At 39.6% G+C, this 22,163-nt stretch overlaps 2 protein-coding genes across 13 annotated transcripts in view; one reads left to right on the forward strand and one right to left on the reverse strand.

The window, feature by feature from the left end:
- Positions 1-10,000, forward strand: part of adcy7 (adenylate cyclase 7) — a 55,825-nt gene extending 45,825 nt beyond the window's left edge. For 4 of the 5 annotated variants that reach the window (XM_067495142.1, XM_067495147.1, XM_067495143.1 and 1 more), the window contains 14 exons: positions 609-686; positions 1,719-1,788; positions 1,910-2,007; positions 2,227-2,311; positions 3,436-3,573; positions 3,723-3,821; positions 4,253-4,449; positions 4,707-4,818; positions 5,046-5,204; positions 5,565-5,711; positions 5,972-6,079; positions 6,162-6,276; positions 8,152-8,276; positions 8,741-10,000. In XM_067495142.1, coding sequence (XP_067351243.1) covers positions 609-686; positions 1,719-1,788; positions 1,910-2,007; positions 2,227-2,311; positions 3,436-3,573; positions 3,723-3,821; positions 4,253-4,449; positions 4,707-4,818; positions 5,046-5,204; positions 5,565-5,711; positions 5,972-6,079; positions 6,162-6,276; positions 8,152-8,276; positions 8,741-8,887 — 1,678 coding nt within the window. In that variant the 3' untranslated portion in view covers positions 8,888-10,000. The remainder of the gene's footprint in view (positions 1-608; positions 687-1,718; positions 1,789-1,909; positions 2,008-2,226; positions 2,312-3,435; positions 3,574-3,722; positions 3,822-4,252; positions 4,450-4,706; positions 4,819-5,045; positions 5,205-5,564; positions 5,712-5,971; positions 6,080-6,161; positions 6,277-8,151; positions 8,277-8,740) is intronic. The other variant, XM_067495146.1, reaches the window with a different exon arrangement.
- A 30-nt stretch (positions 10,001-10,030) lies between these two features.
- On the reverse strand, positions 10,031-21,554 carry brd7 (bromodomain containing 7). Of its 8 annotated transcripts, none has more exons than XM_067495161.1 (17): positions 21,429-21,554; positions 20,798-20,991; positions 19,328-19,421; positions 19,179-19,236; positions 18,861-19,005; positions 18,598-18,708; positions 17,711-17,877; positions 16,678-16,792; positions 16,241-16,316; positions 15,906-16,013; positions 15,678-15,813; positions 14,304-14,415; positions 14,148-14,192; positions 13,337-13,406; positions 12,072-12,215; positions 10,319-10,459; positions 10,031-10,208 (listed from the first exon to the last, which is right to left on the reverse strand). In XM_067495161.1, exons 1-17 carry the CDS (start codon positions 21,475-21,477, stop codon positions 10,138-10,140), a joined length of 1,836 nt encoding a protein of 611 aa, XP_067351262.1. In that variant the 5' UTR covers positions 21,478-21,554; the 3' UTR covers positions 10,031-10,137. The 8 variants fall into 8 exon arrangements, with proteins under 8 accessions (XP_067351262.1, XP_067351261.1, XP_067351257.1 ...); XM_067495160.1 differs by having other exon boundaries at positions 14,148-14,195; XM_067495156.1 differs by having other exon boundaries at positions 14,148-14,195; positions 18,583-18,708.
- Between the last annotated feature and the right edge of the window lie 609 nt (positions 21,555-22,163).

Consider the following 22,163-nt stretch of genomic DNA (forward strand, 5'->3'; position numbering starts at 1 on the left):
CTCCACACCCTAAATAGTTTCTGCGTGGTGTCTGCTCCCCCAGTGTGAGAACTACTGCCTTAGTGGAGAGCCTTGCTGTCCCAACACTAACCTGAGCAGTGGTGCAATACTGTTCTTTTTTCACTGTTTCTCACTGCTGCCTCTATGTGACAAGGCAACGTGTGATATAAAAAGCCGTCAGAAAACCTGTAACCTCTGTTAGAGGACTGACACCCTCGTATTAACACCAATCACTGACTGGGGCTTTTGTGTATCTGGGTATGTGCATCTGTGTGAGTGTTTCCTTCCTGATAGGGTAGGGGGTTTCCAAGCAGAAACATGATGCAAACACTTTGGCTGAATCCCACAGAGATGATCTAACACACAGCCTTCAGCGTCCACACACACGGCCCCCTAAATCATTCTATCACATACACAAACAATATTTCTCTTTTCTAACTAATGCTCAGAATGGCCTTAACAAAGTTCCCTACAAGCACAGCTAAACTGGACGTGAGTAACCTGCATGACTTGATCTGGTTTTCCAGCATCTACAGTAGTCCGGTCAGCCTGTGTTTCAGTGTCTGCCTGTGTGCCTCTTTGTAATTGTCTTGTGCTTTCCGGTGCAGGAACAAATCCCAGAAGAGTAAGTTTGATGAGGAGCTGCACAATGAGATGACCACTACCATAGATGAGCTCAGCAGCAAGTAAGTCATTGTATGCATGCAGTGTATTTAACAAAACTGTGACGCAGATTTCTTGAAAAATTAAAGGTCAAATTTGCACTAAATTGCACGGGGTATAATATCCTCAGCTTGTGATAGTCACGGACATGGCTACGTCACAAATTTCTCATTATTTTTCACAACTTCTTTTTTTATTAAGTTGTACCAGTATTGTAACTTACAAACCACGTATTGGCATTGCTGTAGAAATGGCATAGAGATGGTCGTTGATCTGTCAGTTGTTTGGTGAGTTGGCCCCATATGCTCATAATGATAATCATCAGCATATTAGCATTGTCAGTGTAGATTTGAGCTTGTTCCATGTGTAGCTCAAAGCACCAGTGTACCAAAGTAGAGCTTTATGGAGCTGCTAACATGGCTGTAGTCTCATGTTGGTGTATCACTGTGGTTATAATAAAGAATATGGGAAAATTGATATCAAGACAATGCTTAATAAGTGCACCCCTAATTGCCTATGTCAGTCAACAGTATCTTAGCTCTATGATTTAGTGTACATATGTTTAGTATACATTTTTACCAGAGTGTTGTTATTTTTCCCAAAACCTGTAGCTTAGAAGCCATGGATGAACAATGTGAAGTGTATACTGGATTAAAGCTTTGTGCCGATTCACACCTATAAAAGTTGTTCATTGCATATCTTTTTGGATGTGGACTAGAGTTCACCGTCATGAAATTCTTTGGGAATAGAAATGATGAGAATAGAAATGATGACTACTATGTTACTGCCCTTTCGCATGTTTCTTGATTCACCTTAAACTGCTTGCATTGGAAGCTAAACATACTGCAGTTAAAAATTCAGACCTTTCTGAATCATTGTTGTCATTGTGTCAAGTGTCCTTTTGTGACTCCACAGTGAGCACACATTTTAAACTTGTGACACATGAAGGGTGAAAATCAAAGCAATTCAGTTTAGAGCTATTTTTTCTTCATTCCCTCTACCCTCCTTCCCCTTTTTTCCCATTATTCCATACTTCTTTGGTTCCTGTCTGTTAGGCAGTGGTCAAAGTCTGAAGAGAGCGGCAGTTTAGCCCTGTGGTTTCCAAAGAAAGATCTGGAAAAGCAGGTTAGTTGTTTACAAAGCTGCAATGGATCACTGAAAGCATACATATTTCTGCATTGCCCTTTTTATTTAAGCATTCTGGTGCTAAACACGAGGATCATGTGTCTTTGTTTTTTCATCTAAGTACCGAGCTCTGGATTTACCTATGTTCAAACACTATCTTGGCTGTGCCAGTTTCATCTTCCTCTGCATTTTTTTGGTTCAGATGTTGGTCACAAAGAAGTGAGTATGAACATATTTTCCTGTTATTTAAAAATGTGCCACAGTCACTGACAGATACCGTAAACCAGATATACCTTTTTAATTTGATCTGTTTTCATTGTCTCTGAGTTCTGATATGTAGCAGACATTATCGGTCACAAGCCAGGAATCATTTCAAAATTACATTATGAAGATAGTGGAAACTGTTTTATGACAGTCTGTGCTTTTTATATCTTTCAGTCGACAGATGTTGGGGATGTCATTTGCTGTGTTGGTTTGTGTGGTGCTGTTGACCCTGGCCATCTGTTTTGCAGGTCATCTACAGGTCAGTGTGGTAAATCTTCTGTTTACATTTAACAACTAGAGATTTAGGTGAGGTGACTTAGTGAACATTTTATGTCAGGAAGTCTGTCCCAATTTGCATGTGTGTTTGTGTAACGTTGGGGGGAAAAAACAGGCGTAACAAAACCAGCAAGCCTTTCATACATCTCCACAGCAACCTTGCAGACCATACTGGATGCAGGCCAAGCGTTGGTGTAAAGGGGTTACCCACACTGCATGTCAATTACTCGAGTGTTTTACTGTAAAATGGGATTTCATGAATTTACTTTCTTTGAGAATGAGAAATTAAGAGTGAAATTCTTTGAAGATCATTATATGTACAGGCCACACATGGTAAATGCCATCAAATTGCAGCAAGCTTTCAGGAAAATAATTTTACTTACAATCTGTCAGTACTCCTTTGTTAAACATGGCTTTTATTATTTGGACTGTAGTTTTTAACTGGCAAAGCACACATTTGATTTTCGTGATTAAATTCACAATAGATCAAAGGCCATGTGATTCACCTGAAGGCGAACATCCAATAGTGGTGTAAGATTGTTATGACATTTGCTGTTTTCATAATCAAGCATAGGTGAAGGTATATTATGAGAAAAAAAAAATTGTACTACAACTGTAGTATCAGCCTGCAACATAACGAAGTTGTGAAAGAAGTGAAGGGGGTCTGAACATTTTCTGAATGCACTGTATTTAATATGTGCAATAATAATGAAAATCGTAGTGAAAATTTAAAATGTGGAAAAGAATTTACTTTATTGTCAAATCAAGAAACTTTTGTAAATAGCTTTTACAAATTATGTTGATGAAAAACATTTTTTGTTTAATTCTTTTTTCAATTTTAAAGTAATGAGATACTAATACTGTGCATTTTCTGTAGATAATATAGGAGGTCATGTAAAACAACACAAAGGTGGTCCTACAAATCACAGTACCCAGCATCACTGACCAAAATGCTTCAAAGGGCCAGAAATGTAACACAAACATATAAATAGTCATGAGCTTGGTACATAATGAGGATGAAATAATGGTTTTGGTGAGGTCACATGTTTGGTGAGTTTGAGTCCATCTTCCCTCACCTTTCTCTCTGATTCTCTTTATCTTTTGCAGTGCCTGTTTCCAGAGAAGCTGTCAAGGTGCCAGTGGCTGCCAGCTGTTTCGGATGCAGTGGTAAAGCGGCCATGTGTGCGCCTCCCTCTGGCCACCATCACCACTACGGTCATTATTATCTTGGCAGTGTTCAACCTGGTAATGCTACACTCACATGATGAGTGCTAGTATGTGTCAATATATACTGTACTATCTTACTGTGCTACACTCAATAGTTGCCATCTGTCTTTTTCTCTCTCTCTATTTATGTATGTCTATTTATTTATTTACTTTTATTTCACCTGCAGTGTTTTGTTCAGACAAATGTCACAGAATATGTTGGTGACCTTTGTCACAAAAATCATTCCAATGAGCAGGGATTTGAAGAAGGCCTCTTCTTCTTGCCAGTAAGTAATGGATTTTTTTAATCAGATACCATAATAAAATGTCAGTATTTATAGTTTTGTTTGTTTGTTTGCTTTTTGTTTTGTATTTTTCATATCCGATAGGGTAAAGCATTATTAAAAAGTAGTTCTGGCGTGTATTTAATTAAATACCAGAGTAAGAGTACGTAATAGCAGGATGGATTTATGATAAACTAATTATGAAAGAATGTTCACAACCCAAAGTCAAGTCCCAGAAACACTGGGTCTCACGTTTCCTATAACGGAACTTTAAATTATCTTTCTTTTTTGTACCTCCCTGGTTGTTGGCCACATCTTTCAAATTCCACACTTCCAGTTTGTCCAAAGACTTTTTCTGCCTTATCTGTGGAAAGCTGCTTCTGTTATTTGTCCCTGGTCTCATTCCATCTCCATTCCCTCCTTCTCTCCCTCAGTACTCTGTATACTGCTGTATCCTATCGCTGATTGCATGTGGAGTCTTTCTTCGGGTGAGCTTTGAGCTCAAAGTGCTCTTCCTCACCCTGGCCTCCACCACATACTACATACTCATACTCAGCACCAAAAAGGAACTTTTTGTGGCCTATGGAAATATCCTCTATGCTCAGACCAACAGCAGCTGTAACTGCAGCAGGTGAGTCTCAGCCTGTAGTCTGTTCTTTAGGGTTCTGTTTTCTGACGCTTCTCGTGGAAGTTTGTCCTATGATGCTTCTTTTGCACAAGAAATTCATGAAAGTGAAATTGAATTAATGTAGATCATTAATATATCATTATATTAAAGCTGTGGTGGGTCACAGGTCCTCAGACAGATTTTAGTTATGTTTACATTGAATTGTTGTATTGTATATGAAATGTGCTACTCAGGCATAAATGTTGGCATTTATTCTATAGCAGAGAAGATGAATCTATCCTGAGATGTATAGGGCTGGTCAAACACCCCCAGTTGATGAGCTGCATATATATCACCCTGTTTCTGGTCACTATGCTCATCATTGCAAAACAGGTAACTGCACTCACTGGCTGCCTCTTTGTCCTATTTCATTTTTTCCACATTTTATCCCACACAACCTATAAGCATATGTTCAGTTCATGATTTTGTCTTTGTTTGTCTGATAAAAACTATTAATTAAAAGAAATAAAGTAATCAATTAAGGCACAAAAAAATCTTAGTGAAAGTTGTAAGTTGTTTTTTGTTGCACACTCTCATCTTAATGTGTCTCTGTCTCTTAGAATGAGTCCTGCTTCCGCCAAGACTTTCTACTAAAGTATAAGAATCGCACAGAGCAAGATGAGATTGAGACCAGAGAGAACCTGAACCGCCTTTTGCTGGAGAATGTGCTGCCAGCCCATGTGGCAGCACTGTTTGTTGGGGAGAATAAAAAGAACGAGGTGAGGGATCAATTCTATATTTTTCACAACTCTCTGAGATCAGTGGGGCATTTTGGTCATATACATGAACTCAAGGCAACTATGCTCGTGCCTTATTTATTGCTGCTGAAACTAATGGGGATCATGTGGCAATGTTTTATTCAAGCAGAACTAGCGTTACTTGGGTGAAGGTAGTTTACATGTACAAAAATTCTCAAATTAAGTTGTTTAGGAATTTAGGGGAAAAATCTTTGCTGTGGCATTTCGAATTACTTTGGTTGAATATCATTTTGAGAATTTATCCCATTACTGAGTTGTTGCAGTTACTGGATGTCTGAACTTAAATAACTACTGTTTTGTATTATGGGGTTTTCCTAACAGGACCTCTATTCCAAGTCCTATGATTGTGTGTGTGTGATGTTTGCCTCGGTGCCAGACTTTAAAGAATTTTACACGGAGTGCGACATCAACAAGGAGGGCCTGGAGTGCCTGAGGCTGCTCAACGAGATCATAGCCGACTTTGACGAGGTCAGGAAGAAACCCTCTCTTTCCTCTTCATCGTGTAATTCTTTGCTTCCCTGTGATAGGTGTCAGATGTGGCACAGCTCTTATTATGGACATATTATTCCAAATGTTGACCATAATGATCCTGTGAAAGTTTACGCTGGTCTGAAACGGCACAGATTGTTATCCAGCTATATCCCTACAAAGTAAATGCCAACAGGAATAAATACTGTAAGTGATGAAAGGTCACTCATCCTAAATTTTGCTTACCTTTAACCTTACAGCTGCTCTCCAAGCCAAAGTTTAGTGGAGTGGAGAAGATCAAGACTATTGGCAGCACTTACATGGCTGCTGCAGGGCTTAGTGGAACACCTGGCCAGGAGAACAACCAGGTAGAGCTTCAGTTCTCACCAAGCCATCAAAACACTTCTTGACATGTCAGGCAGTAATAAAGCCCTGACTTGTGTCTTTCAGGACAAAGAGCGGCAGCATGCCCAGATAGGAATCATGGTGGAGTTTGCCATCGCTTTGATTGGCAAGTTGGATGGCATCAACAGGCATTCCTTCAATAGCTTCAGGCTTCGTGTGGGTGAGCGCACTCAGCTGCTTGACAGCTTCGACGTACACCTTTCAATGACTGAATACCACACTGTTCTGTACAGTATCCGTCTCTAGTAGCCCTGACACAATAAGGCAACAGGTTTCCTTGGTTACATTGTTCTCGATTGGCATTTTATGGAGTGTTCTTGCAATGAGAGCAGTAGCATCCACTGACAGGGTGAGTGCTACTGCTTATACTGCAGATGTGAAGCTGTTACAGACTCAGGCTTGAAGTAAAATGTAAACCATCTTAGCAGAGTGAACACATCTGTAAAATCTTTATTTATTCTTTAGAGTTGCCTGTAACATTGTCGATAAATTATGCTTAGTACATTGAATAATATATAAAGTAAACAAACAGAAAGAGACAGAACATTTGAGAAATCCTGGCTCCTGTCTGTTGTGTCTGCAATCAAAGACAGCTGATACTGAGCAGACATCTTAGATAAAAGTTTTTGTTAAAACATTCACAATTTGGGGGGAGATTAAAATGCACATAATGCATAAACACTACATTTTGATACTCAGTGTTATAAACGTTCACACAATGCTGTTCTTATCAGCAGCCGTGTCATATTAAATATATTGTACCAAAAGAAAACACACTTAATCCCACTATTAAATATGTTTATTAAAAATAATAATGTTTCTTTGGCGTGTTTCTTTAGGCAATGACGTCACACATTTCATACATGCTCTGAGTAGATTTATTGATGTTAATTGATTAATACCAGCATTTTTGTGAGCAGCTTTTCTGCTGAGCACAGGTTTGGGGGTGAGTTCCATCAAATAAAGTGACAGCCACTATATATGGTGTTAGATCCTGTGTGCCGCTAAACATGCTTATATTTCTGATTACTGTTTTTTTTTTTCTTTATTTAATAAAAAAAAAAATTCTTTTTTATTTATTTTTTTCAATTTGTACTTGACCACACAACATTTTAGTCATCACTTGTGTCACAAGGCTGCGACCCATTCTGTAGCTGATGTGTTAGTTTCTGCAGGTGTGAACAGTTTTTATTAACCGAATTGTTTGCGTTAAAATTCAAGGTAAAATTGCGATTGAATGAAATGAATGAAAAGCACCGGGTTACAGAACGTCAAACCTATATGGAATAACAATAAATGCTACAACTTGGTAACAGTAACACAAAAAAGTCAAAGTCAGTCAGCTACCTGGGAATATCAGTCTGTTTGCTTACATTAGTTAACAATAGTGATCAATAGTAACCATAATCTACTGTTTTACTAGACCAATAAATGTGGCGCCTGGGGAAAAATAACACTGAACATACAGTACATATAGAATTAAGTATATGTTTTGTATTTATTAATTTGATTTTCCATTTTTAAGAAGATGAGGACTTTGTTACAGAATTCCAAATGTAAGTGTAGTGAACAGGCATTTAAAAGGCATTTATATTTATAGTAAATCCAAAACAAGAATTTTTAACTTTAGCTTATTTCCTATCTTTGCTGTTTAATGTCTAACATTTCCACTCTACTTGCATTTTACAGTTGTCACTAGCATTTGACACTGTGTTTCCTGTTTTTGAAAACTCTTTTGAAAATAGCCGAAATATTTTCCAAAGCCTTTTCAACCAGGCACAATTTCAATGTCCCTGCACAAAACTGTTGGCTAATGTCCTTGAAAAAAGTGACTGCAAACAAACTGCACTGTATTTGATTAATCAAAATCTCGTCTGGTATCTTTCTACCAACTAAACCAGTGTACAGCCTGAGATGTGTCAACATATGAGTCTAAATTTTTAACTTTGTAAATTCTGCACAGGGACATTACACAAGGCCCCAAAAAGCCAAAAAATTAAGCTTGATTTGTGTGTACTTTGTTGTTTTTCCAAAGGCATTAATCATGGCCCAGTGATAGCTGGAGTGATTGGTGCGAGGAAACCTCAGTATGACATCTGGGGCAACACTGTCAATGTAGCTAGCAGGATGGAAAGCACCGGGGAGCTGGGAAAAATCCAGGTACACTCACCTCAGTCAGACACAAACACCATTAGTTCAGTCATGTCACCTCTCACATAGTTACATCTTAACTTTGTACTGCAAATCCCAGCACAATCACCTCTGGATTCACAAAGATTCTATGTCTTTATCTATCAAAACAGTGACAAGAAAAAAGAGTCGAAAAAACAATTCCCATTAGTAGCTAGTCATAAGAAGTTTGCATGCAACTACACTTGCTATTGCTGTGAATCACATTTATGTGGCTTCAAAGCAATTTGTGATTTAACTTGAGATGTTAAATTATTTTGGCTCTGCTAATGGCACTGGTCCTGAAATGTAATAGTACCAAAGCTACAGCATAATGCTGTCATACTGAAGTTTTACATCGCTACATGTATTTATTAAGAAAAGTCAGGTGTTTGGCTGTAGAGAGAGTCTCACAATGCATTATACACATTATATAATTTGCTTTGAGTTTTCAGGTAACAGAAGAGACGTCCACTGTGCTGCATAAGCTGGGCTACTCGTGTGAGTGTCGAGGATTCATCAACGTCAAGGGGAAAGGGGAGCTGAAAACCTTCTTTGTGTGTACCGACATGAGCAAGCAACAAGGTATGGGGCTGAGCTGAGTCCCGGGTCCACCGCCGACAGAACTCGGGACACACTTGTGTACACAACTTAACGAGTTTACAGACTCCTGCACACCTGACCTGACTGTAATACAGCAGTTTTTTTTTTGTTTGTTTTTTTTTGGATGTCAAAATGGATACTTACAAAGGAACTGCTGCCTTGCTGTTTGGTGGATGTCAAATTGAACCATTCTGGGCTTGCTGGATGGATTGAAATATCGCAGATAGGCTGAACAAATGGTCAGCCTGTTCAAGAATATATTTTCATCTAGTCATCAGTGACTTTTGTACTTAAATTTGTTTTTAATTTAGATGTTATTTGTGAAAAAAAAAACGTGTTGTACTAATGCCAAATATAGTTATTATACAAGACCTTCTTGGTCCTTCAAAAACAAAAAAGGATTCTGTTTGGAGGATAAATTGAAACCCATTGTTTTTCTGTTTGAGAGGGGTCGGCCACTGCTCTGTTACTGTGTAATAAGTAAGACATATGAGAGTCACACAGAGCTGTTTCTGTATCATAAACCGGCTGTAGAGGAGATAAAGAAAACTTCTCTTCGTCATTGTCAGAGAAAAGACAATAGTGAGATTTTATTTATGGTCAAGCAGATCTTTACGTTAGTGGGTCTTCAGCACATTTTAATTGCCCTGTTTATATTCAGGTGTAACAAATCTTCATGAAAATCTTTTACGTTTCAGCTGTGCAAATTAGCCATAATACAATATCAGCTGCATTTCAGGAAGTAGACAAATCCATGTACTGTATGTATGACATCTGCTTATTCTGCTGAGATAAGTCGGTGTATTGTGCTGCCTCTCTGCATATTGGCTGCAATAAGTGAACCTGCGGCTCTTCGGGGGCCTTAGTCTGTGTGATCTGACATCATGCCTGCTGTGAATGTTTTTTTCTGGCTTCAGCTCAGATGATCACCTAAACTCTTCTGAAATGCTCTATGTGCCTCTTAATACTTGATTTGTCTTGTGGCCTTACCTTTTGAAACCATAGTCATGTCTATAATTGTGGTTACAAAATAACAGTATATTGTCCTTTATGTGAACAAATGTGACATTGACTTTTGTACATATACCGAATGTAATAAATGTTTTCCTATGTCTGGTTCATCATGCAATATTTCACAGGAGTTGAGGTTTCTATAAAAAACATTTATTGATTTAAATGCATACAAATGTCACAAACAGCACCCTTTTTCAAAACTTAAGTTATTAAAATGAGAGATTCCAGAATTTCATTATACAGCAACAACTGGAAATGCATCCTGGCAACTGGGCAAGGTCTCCATTGGTTCAGCCATGTCCTGCACTGAAAACATGGAAAGGTACATGATAAATGACAGGTTATTTTACAAAATGCTTTACTGCATGTGCCACTTTTAATACTCAGTGAAGATGTTCTGCCCAGCTGTGCAGTACCTGTAGTGAGATCTGTGAAGGGCCCAGCTGCTTCTGGAGGTACAGCAACGCCCATGGCCTTCCTGATGCCGTAGATGCTGCTGACATCACATGGGGCCACTTGGCCAGTCAGCTTAGCCAGGTTCCCTGTCACCTTCTCAGCTGTAAAGGTAAAAGAAGGAACATTCAAGAGAACAATTTTTTAAGAGCTGTATCCTGAGACAGTCAGGGCTAATCTGTGTTTTTACTATGAATTCAACCTACAGCCAGAAGACCTGCAACAACTAGACTGGCTCTGTTCAAATGTAACAAAATCCTCCTACAAGCAACTCAGTTTGAATTTCCTACATTTAAACATTGGTACAAGTAGATGTATCTCTCTATTTCCAGTTTTCATGCTAAGCTACGTGTATGGTTAATTGGACTAGGAAGTACTGATTATGTCCATGTCCATATGACTCCACATGGCTTTGATTGCCTTTATGGATGCCTTTTTAGTTTACCTTTTAAGTTTGTTGTCCAGTTGTCAAGGAAACAACGCATACGTTGGTTTTGTTACAGCAGAGTGCACTGTTCAGCTCAGCTATTGGAAAAAACAGGCGTGGACTACAAGAGACATGGTAGCTGGAGCAGAGGAACTGACCACAAGATAGTGGGGACAAGGTAGAAGTTGAAGGTTCACTGTGTAGCTGTGGATGCACGCTGTTTCTTTCCGAGTTCTGTGGGTTTAGCCATACTTTGAGAAATTTGTTGGATTAAACTGTTTGTGAACATGTTTGAGATTACTGTTTGTAAACATATGTGTAGAGTGTTGAGAAACAAATACAATAAATCTTCAATGCTCGTCATACAACGATCAATCATCAAGAAATAGAAGGAATATGGCACATGTCTAAATCTAACTTGAGCAGGCTGTCCACACAAACTGAGTTGGTGGAATAAGGAGACTAGTGAGAGAGGTAGTAACCAACACACCGATGAAGTTACAAGCTTCACCAGCTGAGGTGGGAGAGACTGTGCATACAAATGTTGCCCAGGTTTTTCACCAGTCAAAGCTTCATGGGAGTGTAGCAAGGAGACAAGGTGCTACTTTTGGCAGTCTCCAAAAACTGCATGCCACCACAAACACCATCCCCACTGGTGGCAGCATGATGCTGTAGGGATCCTTCTTAACAGCCGGCTAGAAGGCTTGTAAAGGTAGAGGGTAGAATGAATGTGGCAAAATATAGAACAATCCTGGAGGGCAATTCTATTCAGTCTGCAAGAGAACTATGGCTTAGGAGAAGATTTGTTTTTCAGCAAGATGATGACCTGAAGCATACAGAGAAAGCTACTAAGAAACGGTTTACTGACGAGCTGACGAAGTTCTGGAGTGGCCAGATCAAAGCCCAGACCTCAATTTGTCACTGGACTTGCTGCGACAACCAGATCTTGAGCAGTTGTCAAAGTAGTATAAAACCTGGTTGAAATGACTCTGTGCTTTGATTGCAGCCAAAGGTGCATCTACTAAATAGTGGCTTGAAGAGGGAAGCTTTGGCATTAATAAGGTATTTTTAAGATTTTATTTTGTCAACGTCGCCAACATTTATTGACCATGATTGATGTAATGTCAATGAAAGGGTGAAACGTCCAAAGGGGGGAAATACTTTTTATAGGCACTGTACCATCAGCAGCAGCCAGCTTAGCCATGGTAAAATCCAAGAAAAGGACATCACTGCCCTGGTGACATTGAGGGACTACATGCACACACTATACGAACATTTGAGGCTCTTACCCAGCTCCAGCTCTTTGGCAGTTGGGGCCAGCAAGCAGATCATGTTTGGAGGCTGCTTGGCACTTAGTCGCTCTCTCTGTGCTTCCTGCAAGTCGCGCAGCAGCTTTGTAGTTTCGTCCAATTTCTGCTGGAAGTGCAAGGCCTCTGTGACAGACAAGGGAGACAGAACACACAGACACTCTTTCCATTAATACTTCCTCTGGGTTCCTCCAGTTACCTCGGGCCTCCTGTCCTCGGTTACATGTACTGAACACAATGCATCCATTCTTCCTGAACCCTGACATGGAGCCCCGAGTCTGACTGCTACATTAATCTCTGCAAGTGTTGAGAGGGGAGATGGGGGGAAAAAAAGCTTTCATGGGCTGTTAGAAAAAGCCTTGGAGGGAGTGTAATGGGATGCTGGATGGCTAAATGGCTCATCTGATTGATTTACATGGGAGTTGTTGTTTCTAATTTCTTCAACGGGAACAACATTTAGTCTTTGTTGGTTCCCATGAGTCGCAAAAAACATCAGGACTGACCAGGTTCAGTCAGACAGGTTTATACTCAAGTGCAATATAAACTGAGTTGAACGACTTGATTTGATTGATTGTATGAGCAGAAACCAAAGCTACTACAATTTGATAGAAATCAACACATACATTACACTGTCTTTAAAGTGAGGATTTGCTGTTTTGCGTCAATAATAATTAAATGTATGAGTTTCAGACTGGCCTGACTCTTGCTAGAAATTTTATGAACTCATTTTTTTTAGTCAGTTTTAAATCAATTCCCAGTTGCCTTTATGGACATATAAAACGTGTCACTGCAACTGTTCCTCCTGCGCATGTAAGAGTAGTCATTGAAAAGTTCAGTGGAGAGCAGTCTGTGTTAGCTAATATAGTGTCCACCTTTTTAGAACAAAGGTCCCATTTTTAGTTTGCTGCCCCCCACCCCCTTGCCGCGAAGGGGTTTGTGGAGACAAAATGAGAGAAGTCTGATTGCTGAAGCCTGATATTTGTTTCAGCTGAACTTTATAACACCATCAAGACTGTTTTTTTGGTCTTGGTTTTGTAAGACATTTCTTCACAGTCAAATTTAAACAGCAGAACCACACCAGTACTGCTTTGAAGCACACAGTTTGAAATGTGTATGAAATGTATGAAGAGTGATATGAAGAGTGTGACCCGAAACTAAAACTAGAAAAATTATGAAAACATTACATGGGAATATTTTTTGTTTGCATCCATAAATCTAACACAAACTCAGTGAGTCAGAACTTGTACCTCCAGAGAGCTCCTCAGCAGTGCACAGGAATTCAAGCCCACTGCAACTGGTTGCTTCGGGTTCAGTTACCTATGAGAGACAGAAACAAATTAAGTCAGATTGGAAAAATGCATTCCTCACTAGACAGCTGACGATTCAAGGGGACATCCAAGCCGTTTGAAGCCTCTGTAGTCAGGCTGCTTCTGTGTTCCAACAAATATCAAACCTAATGAAAAGCTGCAACAACCAAGCAGGCGATGAGTAAACTGGCAAGCAGCCCAAAAAAGCAAAAGTTTAGGACAGAGGGTTGTTGTGTGCCTGGTGGTGGGGGTCTGTGCTTCGGTTTCCTCCACTGCTCTGAGGAGCAATTCAGCCACGTAGCCAGCGGGCACTGAAAGAAAACACTGGTCTCTACAAATTCTCCACCGGCGGGCCTTGAGCTAGAGTAGCACTGCTGTTTTGAAGGGAAATGTTCTTTCCATGTGTGGATGGATCACAGTTAATAGGAGGCCCCTGCTATGTTGACACAGCTGGTTGGAGCTGCAACCATCTGCAAAGACCATACATACTGACAAAATGAAATTTGGTATCCACACGCAGAGTGCAAGAACATGTGCTTTATGACAATCAGCAGCACAGCCGGAGCTAAATGGCTTGGGTTTTACGTAACACATGCTGCTATTTCCCATTATCAGGTTGATGTCTATCTCTACAGTCTTTGTTCTGTACAGTGGGGACACAAAATGTACAGAAGCTGTTTATCACTGAGGACAAACTGTTTTTGTTTTTTTTTTGTTTGAGATTGAGCTACAGATTTTCTCCCCTTCTCACCTCCGTATCTTTCTTGTCCTCTTGTGTATTTGCGGGAACCTCCACCTGCTGGACAGGCAAAACAAAAAGAACATGCCTTAGATAATAATCTCCTGAGCTACTAAGACTCAGTAGTAAAACAAAGCCATCAGCTAAGACATCACAGTAGGCTCTTACTGGGGCAGGGTCCTTCAGAGTTTTTGAATGTTCTCCATTCGTTATTGCATCCAGGAGATTGTCTGCCACTTTGTACACGTACTCATCTGATTTGGCCAGGAACTCTGTCAAGCTGACAGAAAAACACACAAAAACATTTAAAACAGCAGTGGGGTGCAGATTAGAGTTTCTTTGTCTCACATAATGTGAGGCCAGTAACAATAAATATGTATTTTCATATTTAAAAAAAAGACGACTTTGAAAATGAAATGAAGGATTGAGTGAATTGTGCAAGAGGGATTCACAATGAAGGAGTGAAGTGCAGAAACAAATAATTTCCATTTTGTTACCAGACACCACTGTTTTTTTTAAAGTTCCTGAGATGGTTTGGTTTTAACACAATAACCTTTAATCCCTCTTACCAAGCCCAATAGCAAATGAATAAATGGCTGTAAATGAACACAGTCCAGAAAAAGACAATGTATTTCTGTAGATAAACAAAGCTGTTCATGCTACATATCTGACTTTGCAGGTATGTGAGTTTATGCTGCTACATCCAAACGGATTGTCTAGTTAACATGTTAGCTGGATCTTGTTTGCTTTAGCAACCACACTCTGGTCGTCACAGAGTTGCTTTCTCCTAAGAAAACATCAAAGAATCTAAATGCTGCAAGGGTAGCTCCTAATCAAGATATCTCTTCACTCTGATGTAGGGTAATAAATAAATCAACAACCTTGTGTGTGGTTTGCCAACCAGGTGAGCTAAATTAATAAACGTTTGTGTGCAATTAGTTTATTCACAACAGCAGCTTGTGTTAATACAGTTTAGTTTTGTTATTGTTCTAGCTAACAGATGCTCACTGCCTACGGCTGTGCCCCCACCCCACCCCACACACACGCACACCCACACACAGTTTAAGTAAGTGCTGAGCTTCCTAGTTTTGGCCAAGAAAGATAGTAATTGGATGAAAGGTGAGAGGGTGGTCACTGTACTAAAAACTTAAAACCTTAATTAAAGAGGCATGTTACTGGGAAAAGTGCCATCATAACTCATGCTTTTAGTTCATAGTTAACGTGTTAGGCTTTAAAAAAAAAAACTATCTACATTTCCGAAGTGCTACAAATCTCTAATGAGAAAGGATGAAATAACATTTTATAATTATTAGTTTTTAATAACATGCTGTTTTGACAATTCATCTAATGATCATTTATTTCATAATTATTTGGAAACATAAAACCTAGGTCTAAAGAGTACCCTACGGCAAAGAGGCCCAGAGGACCATGAGGTTGGAGTTAGGATGACTAAAAAAAAACACAACAACTCTGAAATAAAAACTTTTAGCAATGCCTGACGTGACCCGAGTTGGAGTGTGTTCGTGGCGATACTGTCCATACCTGTCTGATCCCTGCAGACTGGACTCTTCTCCGTAGAAAGAGTAAATAAGGTCAGAATCCTCCTTACTGATGTTGGCGAAGCTCGAGTCATAGGTGGGTGCGTAGGAGGCAAATGGCCCGTAGTTCACGTAGGACACTGCAGAAGTGTTTTACAGAAGAAGAGCTTGTTAGCAGTCATGTACACTAAGACAGGTGACGTGAGGTGTCTCGGTCAGCACAGTAGAGTACCTGGAGTGGTGCGGTTCCTCTTGTCCTCCCTGAAGCCCGGCAGGGTGTTCACACCGCTCTGCAGTCGGTTGGACATCATGCCCAGTTTCACAGGACAATAACCAACATCTGCAACAGAAAAGCTTTTTACCAACGTTCACAAGTTTTTTCCTTCATAATATTTTTTCTACTGAAGTTCCATGGCCACAAACATTCCTTTTCAGTATCAGTAATTCTCCAGATAATTTCCTGAATTAATTGATCGGCGTTTGAAATAGTAATTTTTTTAAACAGATTTAGATTTTCAATAATTAGCATAAACATGTTTGCTTTTTTAAGGGTCCTGATGGACTTACCCCCTGCTGAGAGATCTGCTGCATTGAGGATGGCCAGAGTGGTGGAGCCATCAGACTTTCGCCTGGCAAACTCCAACTACACAACAAATAAATATGTGTATATTTAACACGCATCACAAATAATGCTTTATGGAGGAAAAATCAACGACAACATCTTTAGTGTGAGAACTGAGTCGTTATTAAACAACTGGGAAGGCAATGATATGCATTCAACATATATATCTCACCTATCACTGAATGACCAAAATTGCCATGCAGAAGCAAAACCATTTAAAACAAAAACTGCTTTGTTTGACTAAAAGAAAAGATATTTTCTCAACAAATAGCTATTTTGAGCTATTTTCCTTTTCATGCTTTCATGAAAGTGTAGGCGTTGTATTTTGATCAGTGGATTTGCTTATTTAAAGAAAATCCAGAGTTGAACCCTGCTTTCTCACATCACACTGCAGCACTCTGTTGGACAGCTTTCCTCCCGATTCCTCAATGACCTTGCGGATTTCCTCCAACTCCTTCTCTACTTTTGCGGCTTCGTCCTTAGAGTCCTTGTCCTGTCTGCAAATTAAACATTAAATGAAAGCCGGCAGATGAGACGCTTTGACCATGAACAGAATGGTTGTTACTTTGCAGAGAGAATAAAAAGCATGCACACAGCAAAATACAGCAGAGAGAAAATCTGCATGAGCTTTTCTTTGCTTTTCTGTTCATTAAACGCCTACGTTTGACTTCCATTTTCAGCTAATCTACTTGTAAGCATTTTATTGATGTCAAAGACCAACATCAAGATTTTATATACTGTATCTTCTTTGATAAGGTAAGAAAGGAAACAGCTGAAGGACAGTCGAACAGTAAAGGCATTTCTGAGGCTGGTCCTCTAATAGCAAGTCATTTCCAACGTGACTTTTATCACCAGGTTGTTACATCACTGGCCAACAAAACAAATTTAAAAGATGTACAGCCATGAAAGAAAACAAGACCTAGCATGCCGAAAGACATTCCTCACATTCTCAGCCTCCAGCTTTGCAGTGGAAAACTGATTCACCTTCTTGTCAAAGGAAAATAAAGCCAAGGCAACAAACTGTGCTGTGACAGAGTGGGAAACTATTTCCATTAATGTAGTTGATGTTAGCTGTGTTTGGTTAGCTAACATAGCTTTTCCTATGTTGACATGTGACTGAAAATGTCTGCTTTTTATTCAGTTTTGAAAATATAGGATTGTGAAAGGCAAGGTGATGACTGTAGTTGGGTGTATTTTTAAATGGCTTTCTGTTGCAAATCAGGGCAGCAATTGGCCATTTCTAAACGAAAATGTCTTTGAGACATCTGAGCACTAAAGTAAAACCCAAAAGTATTAAGGGGCTTCTGTGTGTGTAATATGCCACATGTTGTGCTTGGGGGCTCATTTAGCAAAAAAGCACTGATGTTGAGGTGCTGTGATGATTTCAGACATGTTACAAGTATAAAGTGAAGGACCTGGGTGTGCTGGGTGTTTGGGGAATCTTGCTGGTGTCTGTGGTCACAGGTCCTCTGTTCTGGTCCGGGCTGGTGCCCCCTTGTTCCTCAGACTTTCCTAGTTGCTGGGCAGAAGGGTCAAGGTCAGACATGAATTCTATGCTCTGCTTCAGACTCTCCAGTCTCTCCTATTGAAAAGACAATACACCATTTGCTTTTAATTTTCCATTTAGAAATAGATATAGAATAATAGAATAGCTGTAGAGAACAGAAGAGAAAAAGGCTTCACTAACTTGTTGGTGGTACTTGTGGGTGATACTGTAAGTCAGTCGTTCTCGATCCTGCTCCCCAAGGGCCCTTGCCCTGCTTGTTCTAACTGTACTTCGCCACCCACTGGTGACTGATAAAACACACCTGATTTAGGTGATCAGCAGTGGGCAGGACAGGGGTCATTGGGGACCAGGACTGAGAATCCCTGCTGTAAGTAACGATTTAGAAAACTTTCTGAAGCTTTCTGCTGCCCCCATCTGTTTCATAATTGCAAAAGCAAGTTCTTTTAGTTTTACTCAAAAGCTCCATGAAAATTTTTAAGCCTACTTTGCCTGACGTTCACATTTATGCTAATTGTTTTATCTTAACAGTAAATGAAGTTGGTCAGCGTATATTAACTTATCATCTGAATTGGTATAAAATATCAAAATAAATCATATATTTGACCATATTCATTATATTAAGGTCACAAATTTCACACTTAAAATTTTAAATATACAGCCTAAAGAATATATTCCAAGAAATGTTTTCAAAGTAAAGGGCGAATGCTTTTGTTAAACTTGTTGGTTACAATCCCTTAGTGAATGCTGATGTGAGTTTACTGTGAAGAAACAGAAACCTACCCTGAAGCTTCCTACCTGGCTCAAAATCTTCATTCCAGAGTGTAACAGCTTCCGAGCAGCTTTATGATAGATTGTCTCAGGTTTGTTGTAAATCATGGCATTTTCACACATAATCCTGAAATCCATCTGCAACAATAAACTGCATGTCAATCATTTGACAAGATGACTAGAAAAAGGACTTATGAATGTATATGTTTACACAGCTTGAGGTAAAATGTATTTTGGCTCGCCCTGTTGTGTGTGAATATAAACTAATTTTGCACACTATAAATAGATACCTTTAGTTCATCCAGTGACTGGTAGCACTCTTTCTTTACTTTGTCCTTCATTGTACTAAAGTCCATGGGCCTTTTGATAATTGCAGAATAGCCAGGAGCAATAAGGTCTGTCACTGGAAATGAAAAGAATGCACTGGGGTCTTTCCTACAGAGAAAGAACATAAAGCAATTATTCATAGTACCAGGATTACAGTAACACTACAAAAATAATTAGAGAGAGAGAGAGAGAGAGAGAGAGAGAGAGCGATGGGTATTGGTCAAATATGTCAAGCAAAAAAAGAGACTTGTTGCTAAATTTGCAACAGCTTGATGCTGTACCGTTGGAGCTGCCTGATGAGTTGATTCAAAGCTTCTTGCAGAGGAGTCTGTTCTTTTTCTGCTAAGAGGAATAACATTCACGTTCAAAAAGTCAAGAAAAAGTAAAGTTAAAAAAAGATTCTTGGTAGAAAACTTTCAAACAAGACTACCTTCTAGTTTATCCAGCTCTGAACGAATAGGAGTTCTGCTTTGCTCTCGGTCATCATCACCATCAGCATCTTGTCCTTTCTTTTTCTTTGTCATCTAACATAAAAAACAAACAAACATCAAAATCAGTATTAGCTTTATTGACCAATTATGCTAACACATACAAGACATTTATAAATGTTGAAACAATTACAGAAAAGACAAGAGTAACATTTGAACGACATTAAGAAGGCAAACCCAGATGCAGTTTCTGGAAGTTCAGAAACAATTCCTTGTGTCCTTAAGGTGCAGTTTGTGTGCAAGTTTAGTCGTTGTGTGGGGATGTAGTGGTTGAGTGGGGATACACACAGAGTAAGGTACAGCATGAATAGCCGCAACGTAGTAGTAAGTATGATGCCAGTTGTTCATGAGTAAAATGGACTTAGGAAAGAAACTGTTCCGGTGTCTAGTGTCTTGTGTCCATGGTGCGAGGGGTCAGTGGTGATTTTCTTTGGCTGCTTCCTGGCTCTATAGATATAGAAGTCCTGGAGAGTGGGTAGGCGAGCACCAAAGACTCTTTCTGCAGTTTTCACTGTCTGTTGCAGTCTGTTCTTGTCCTGTTTTATGATAGCTTATAAGCAGAATGTAATAGAAGAGCACAGGACAGACTCAGTAACAGCAGAGTAGAATTGGACGAACAGTTCCAGTGGTAGGTTGAATGACTTCTGCATCAAGAACTTCTCCTGAGAACTTTTGAGGATAGATGTTATTCTTCTACCTAAGTCTTGAGAGATAAGGGACCCCAAGAACTTGAAGATTTCCACTGATGACAACAAACTGGTGGGTATGGTGTGGGGAGGCTCCTTCTGAAGTCTACTGCCATCTCCAGTCTCAAGTATGTTTAGCTTCAGGCTGTTTTGACATCACTACAGCACCAGCTCAACTTCCCATCGGTATGCAGACTTGTCATTGTGTCAGATGAGGCAGATAACAGTTGTGCTATCTGCAAACCTTAATAGCCCAACAGTCAAGTCACTGTTTATGCAGTCACTTGTGCAGAGGGAGGGGAGAGAACTCATCCCTGGGGAACACTGGTGCTGGTTTGTCTGTGCAGGATGTAAGTTTCCACATCCTCGAGTCCAATCGGTTAACAGGTTGGGGGGATAGCGAGAATTTGGAAGATGAGATTTCTGAAATGATGGTGTTGAATGCCCAGCAAAATATCCACAAACAAGTGCTGTGCATATGTTCCAGGGCGGTGGAGACGTTCCAGGATGTAATCCAGTCCCATATTAACTGCATCATCCACTGACCAGTTTGTCTTGTGGCCAAGCTTCAGGGAGTCTAGCTGGGGTCCTGTGATGTCTTTCAGATACATCACTGATCATTCAAAATATCGTTTCTTAGGAACTTTACGTCTAACATCTGGACAAATCAAGTAAAATATCCACTTCACGACAGTACATTTGTTCAACTATAACTGAGATTGTTACCTTTTTCTTTCCTCTATCGTCCTCCGGTGACCCAAGGTTTCTCTCTTTATCCTTCTTCTTTTTCTTCTTTTTGTCTTTGGGTTTGTCATAGTCCGCCGACTGTTCGTCGTAAAATGTGTCCAGGCTCGAGCTTCCCGTCGTAACTTCGTTTCCAGACACCTTTAACACTAGTTTCAGTGGCCTCTCTCCATATTCTGCAGAGGCAGATGAACAACACGTTAATGATTTAATTACAATGATCTAATCAAACCGATCAATGTGAACTGCTGAGTTATACTAAGCTAGAGACAATAATTGCTAAGCCCTAACGTTACGTACCAAACGTTTTCAGATAAATTACTGCTAGCTATCTAAGATTGGGACTTATAGTAATCTGAAACTGCCTTCCTTCTTTTCAGGCCGAGTGACGATGTCGAGAGAAGCACGTGAAGCACATAACTTACACATAATTAGCTATGTGTTTAGTTTAGCCCGTAAGAAAGCTAGCTTTAGCAAATTGCATAGCTAGCTAACTATGATCATGCTAACGCAGCTACCAAGCGCGAAACTTGGTCTTCAAGCCTTTTTATTACAAACAAAACCTAAAGTGATTAAAATAAACAAGCGCCTTAACTACGTGCTAAGGAAATACCTTCATAACCGTGTTTTTCAGACTTGTGCTTTTTGTGCTTCTTTCCCATTGTTTGTATTTTGATATGGCACCGGCAGACTTCTCTCAGTGGTACCAGAAGCGCTACAGTGGAAAACAACACAGCGCGAGCCAGGCCTGCAGCGCCACCTGCCCGTCAGGCGGTGAACGTACAACCCCCTCCCACTTCTTTCCGCTAGGGGGCGAAACAGGTTCAGGATTAAACCTCAAAACTAAGAGACAAGCGCTGTAGAGGTGTTTTGCCTATTGTTAGTAAGATTTTCTGCATTGTGGGTCATTTAGTGAGAAGACTTGACACTAAATTATAAATGTTTTAAAGAGCTCATCTCTGCAAGCACAGGGAACAGCACTGAACAAGACCGTCCTGTCCAAGTGGATTTGAGAAAGCAGCTCTATTGCGTTTAGTTTCTTCCCAAAGCCGAGATGCTTTCAAGTGACACAATAAAGCAAGAATGGCCAAAAACTGTTTTCATTATAACTACCTTGTTATAATTCACATTATCATTAAAATGATAAAGATTGGGGTATTTAAAAGATGTAAAAGATTTAAAATCCGTGTAACTGGTAACCATGTATTTTGAATTTTAAAAATAGTTTGCTTTAAACAACTATCTTATCTTATATTGGTTAACTAGCTTATATTGGATTTTCCATTAAAAATACAGTGTAACTCATTAAAAAATCCTAAATGCAAATCTATCCATTCTATAGATGTCA

The sequence above is a fragment of the Channa argus genome, chromosome 2, assembly GCF_033026475.1.
Source record: "Channa argus isolate prfri chromosome 2, Channa argus male v1.0, whole genome shotgun sequence".
Lineage (NCBI taxonomy): Eukaryota > Metazoa > Chordata > Actinopteri > Anabantiformes > Channidae > Channa > Channa argus.

Coding starts and splice junctions, on each gene's coding strand:
- brd7 (XM_067495155.1), bottom strand. CDS start 21,477: ATGGGAAAGAAGCACAAAAAGCACAAGTCTGAAAAACACGGTTATGAA. Junction 19,006..19,178: donor CTCATCAGGCAGCTCCAACG/GTACAGCATCAA, acceptor CTTTCTCTGTAG/GAAAGACCCCAGTGCATTCT. Junction 10,209..10,318: donor CTTCACAGATCTCACTACAG/GTACTGCACAGC, acceptor CCATGTTTTCAG/TGCAGGACATGGCTGAACCA.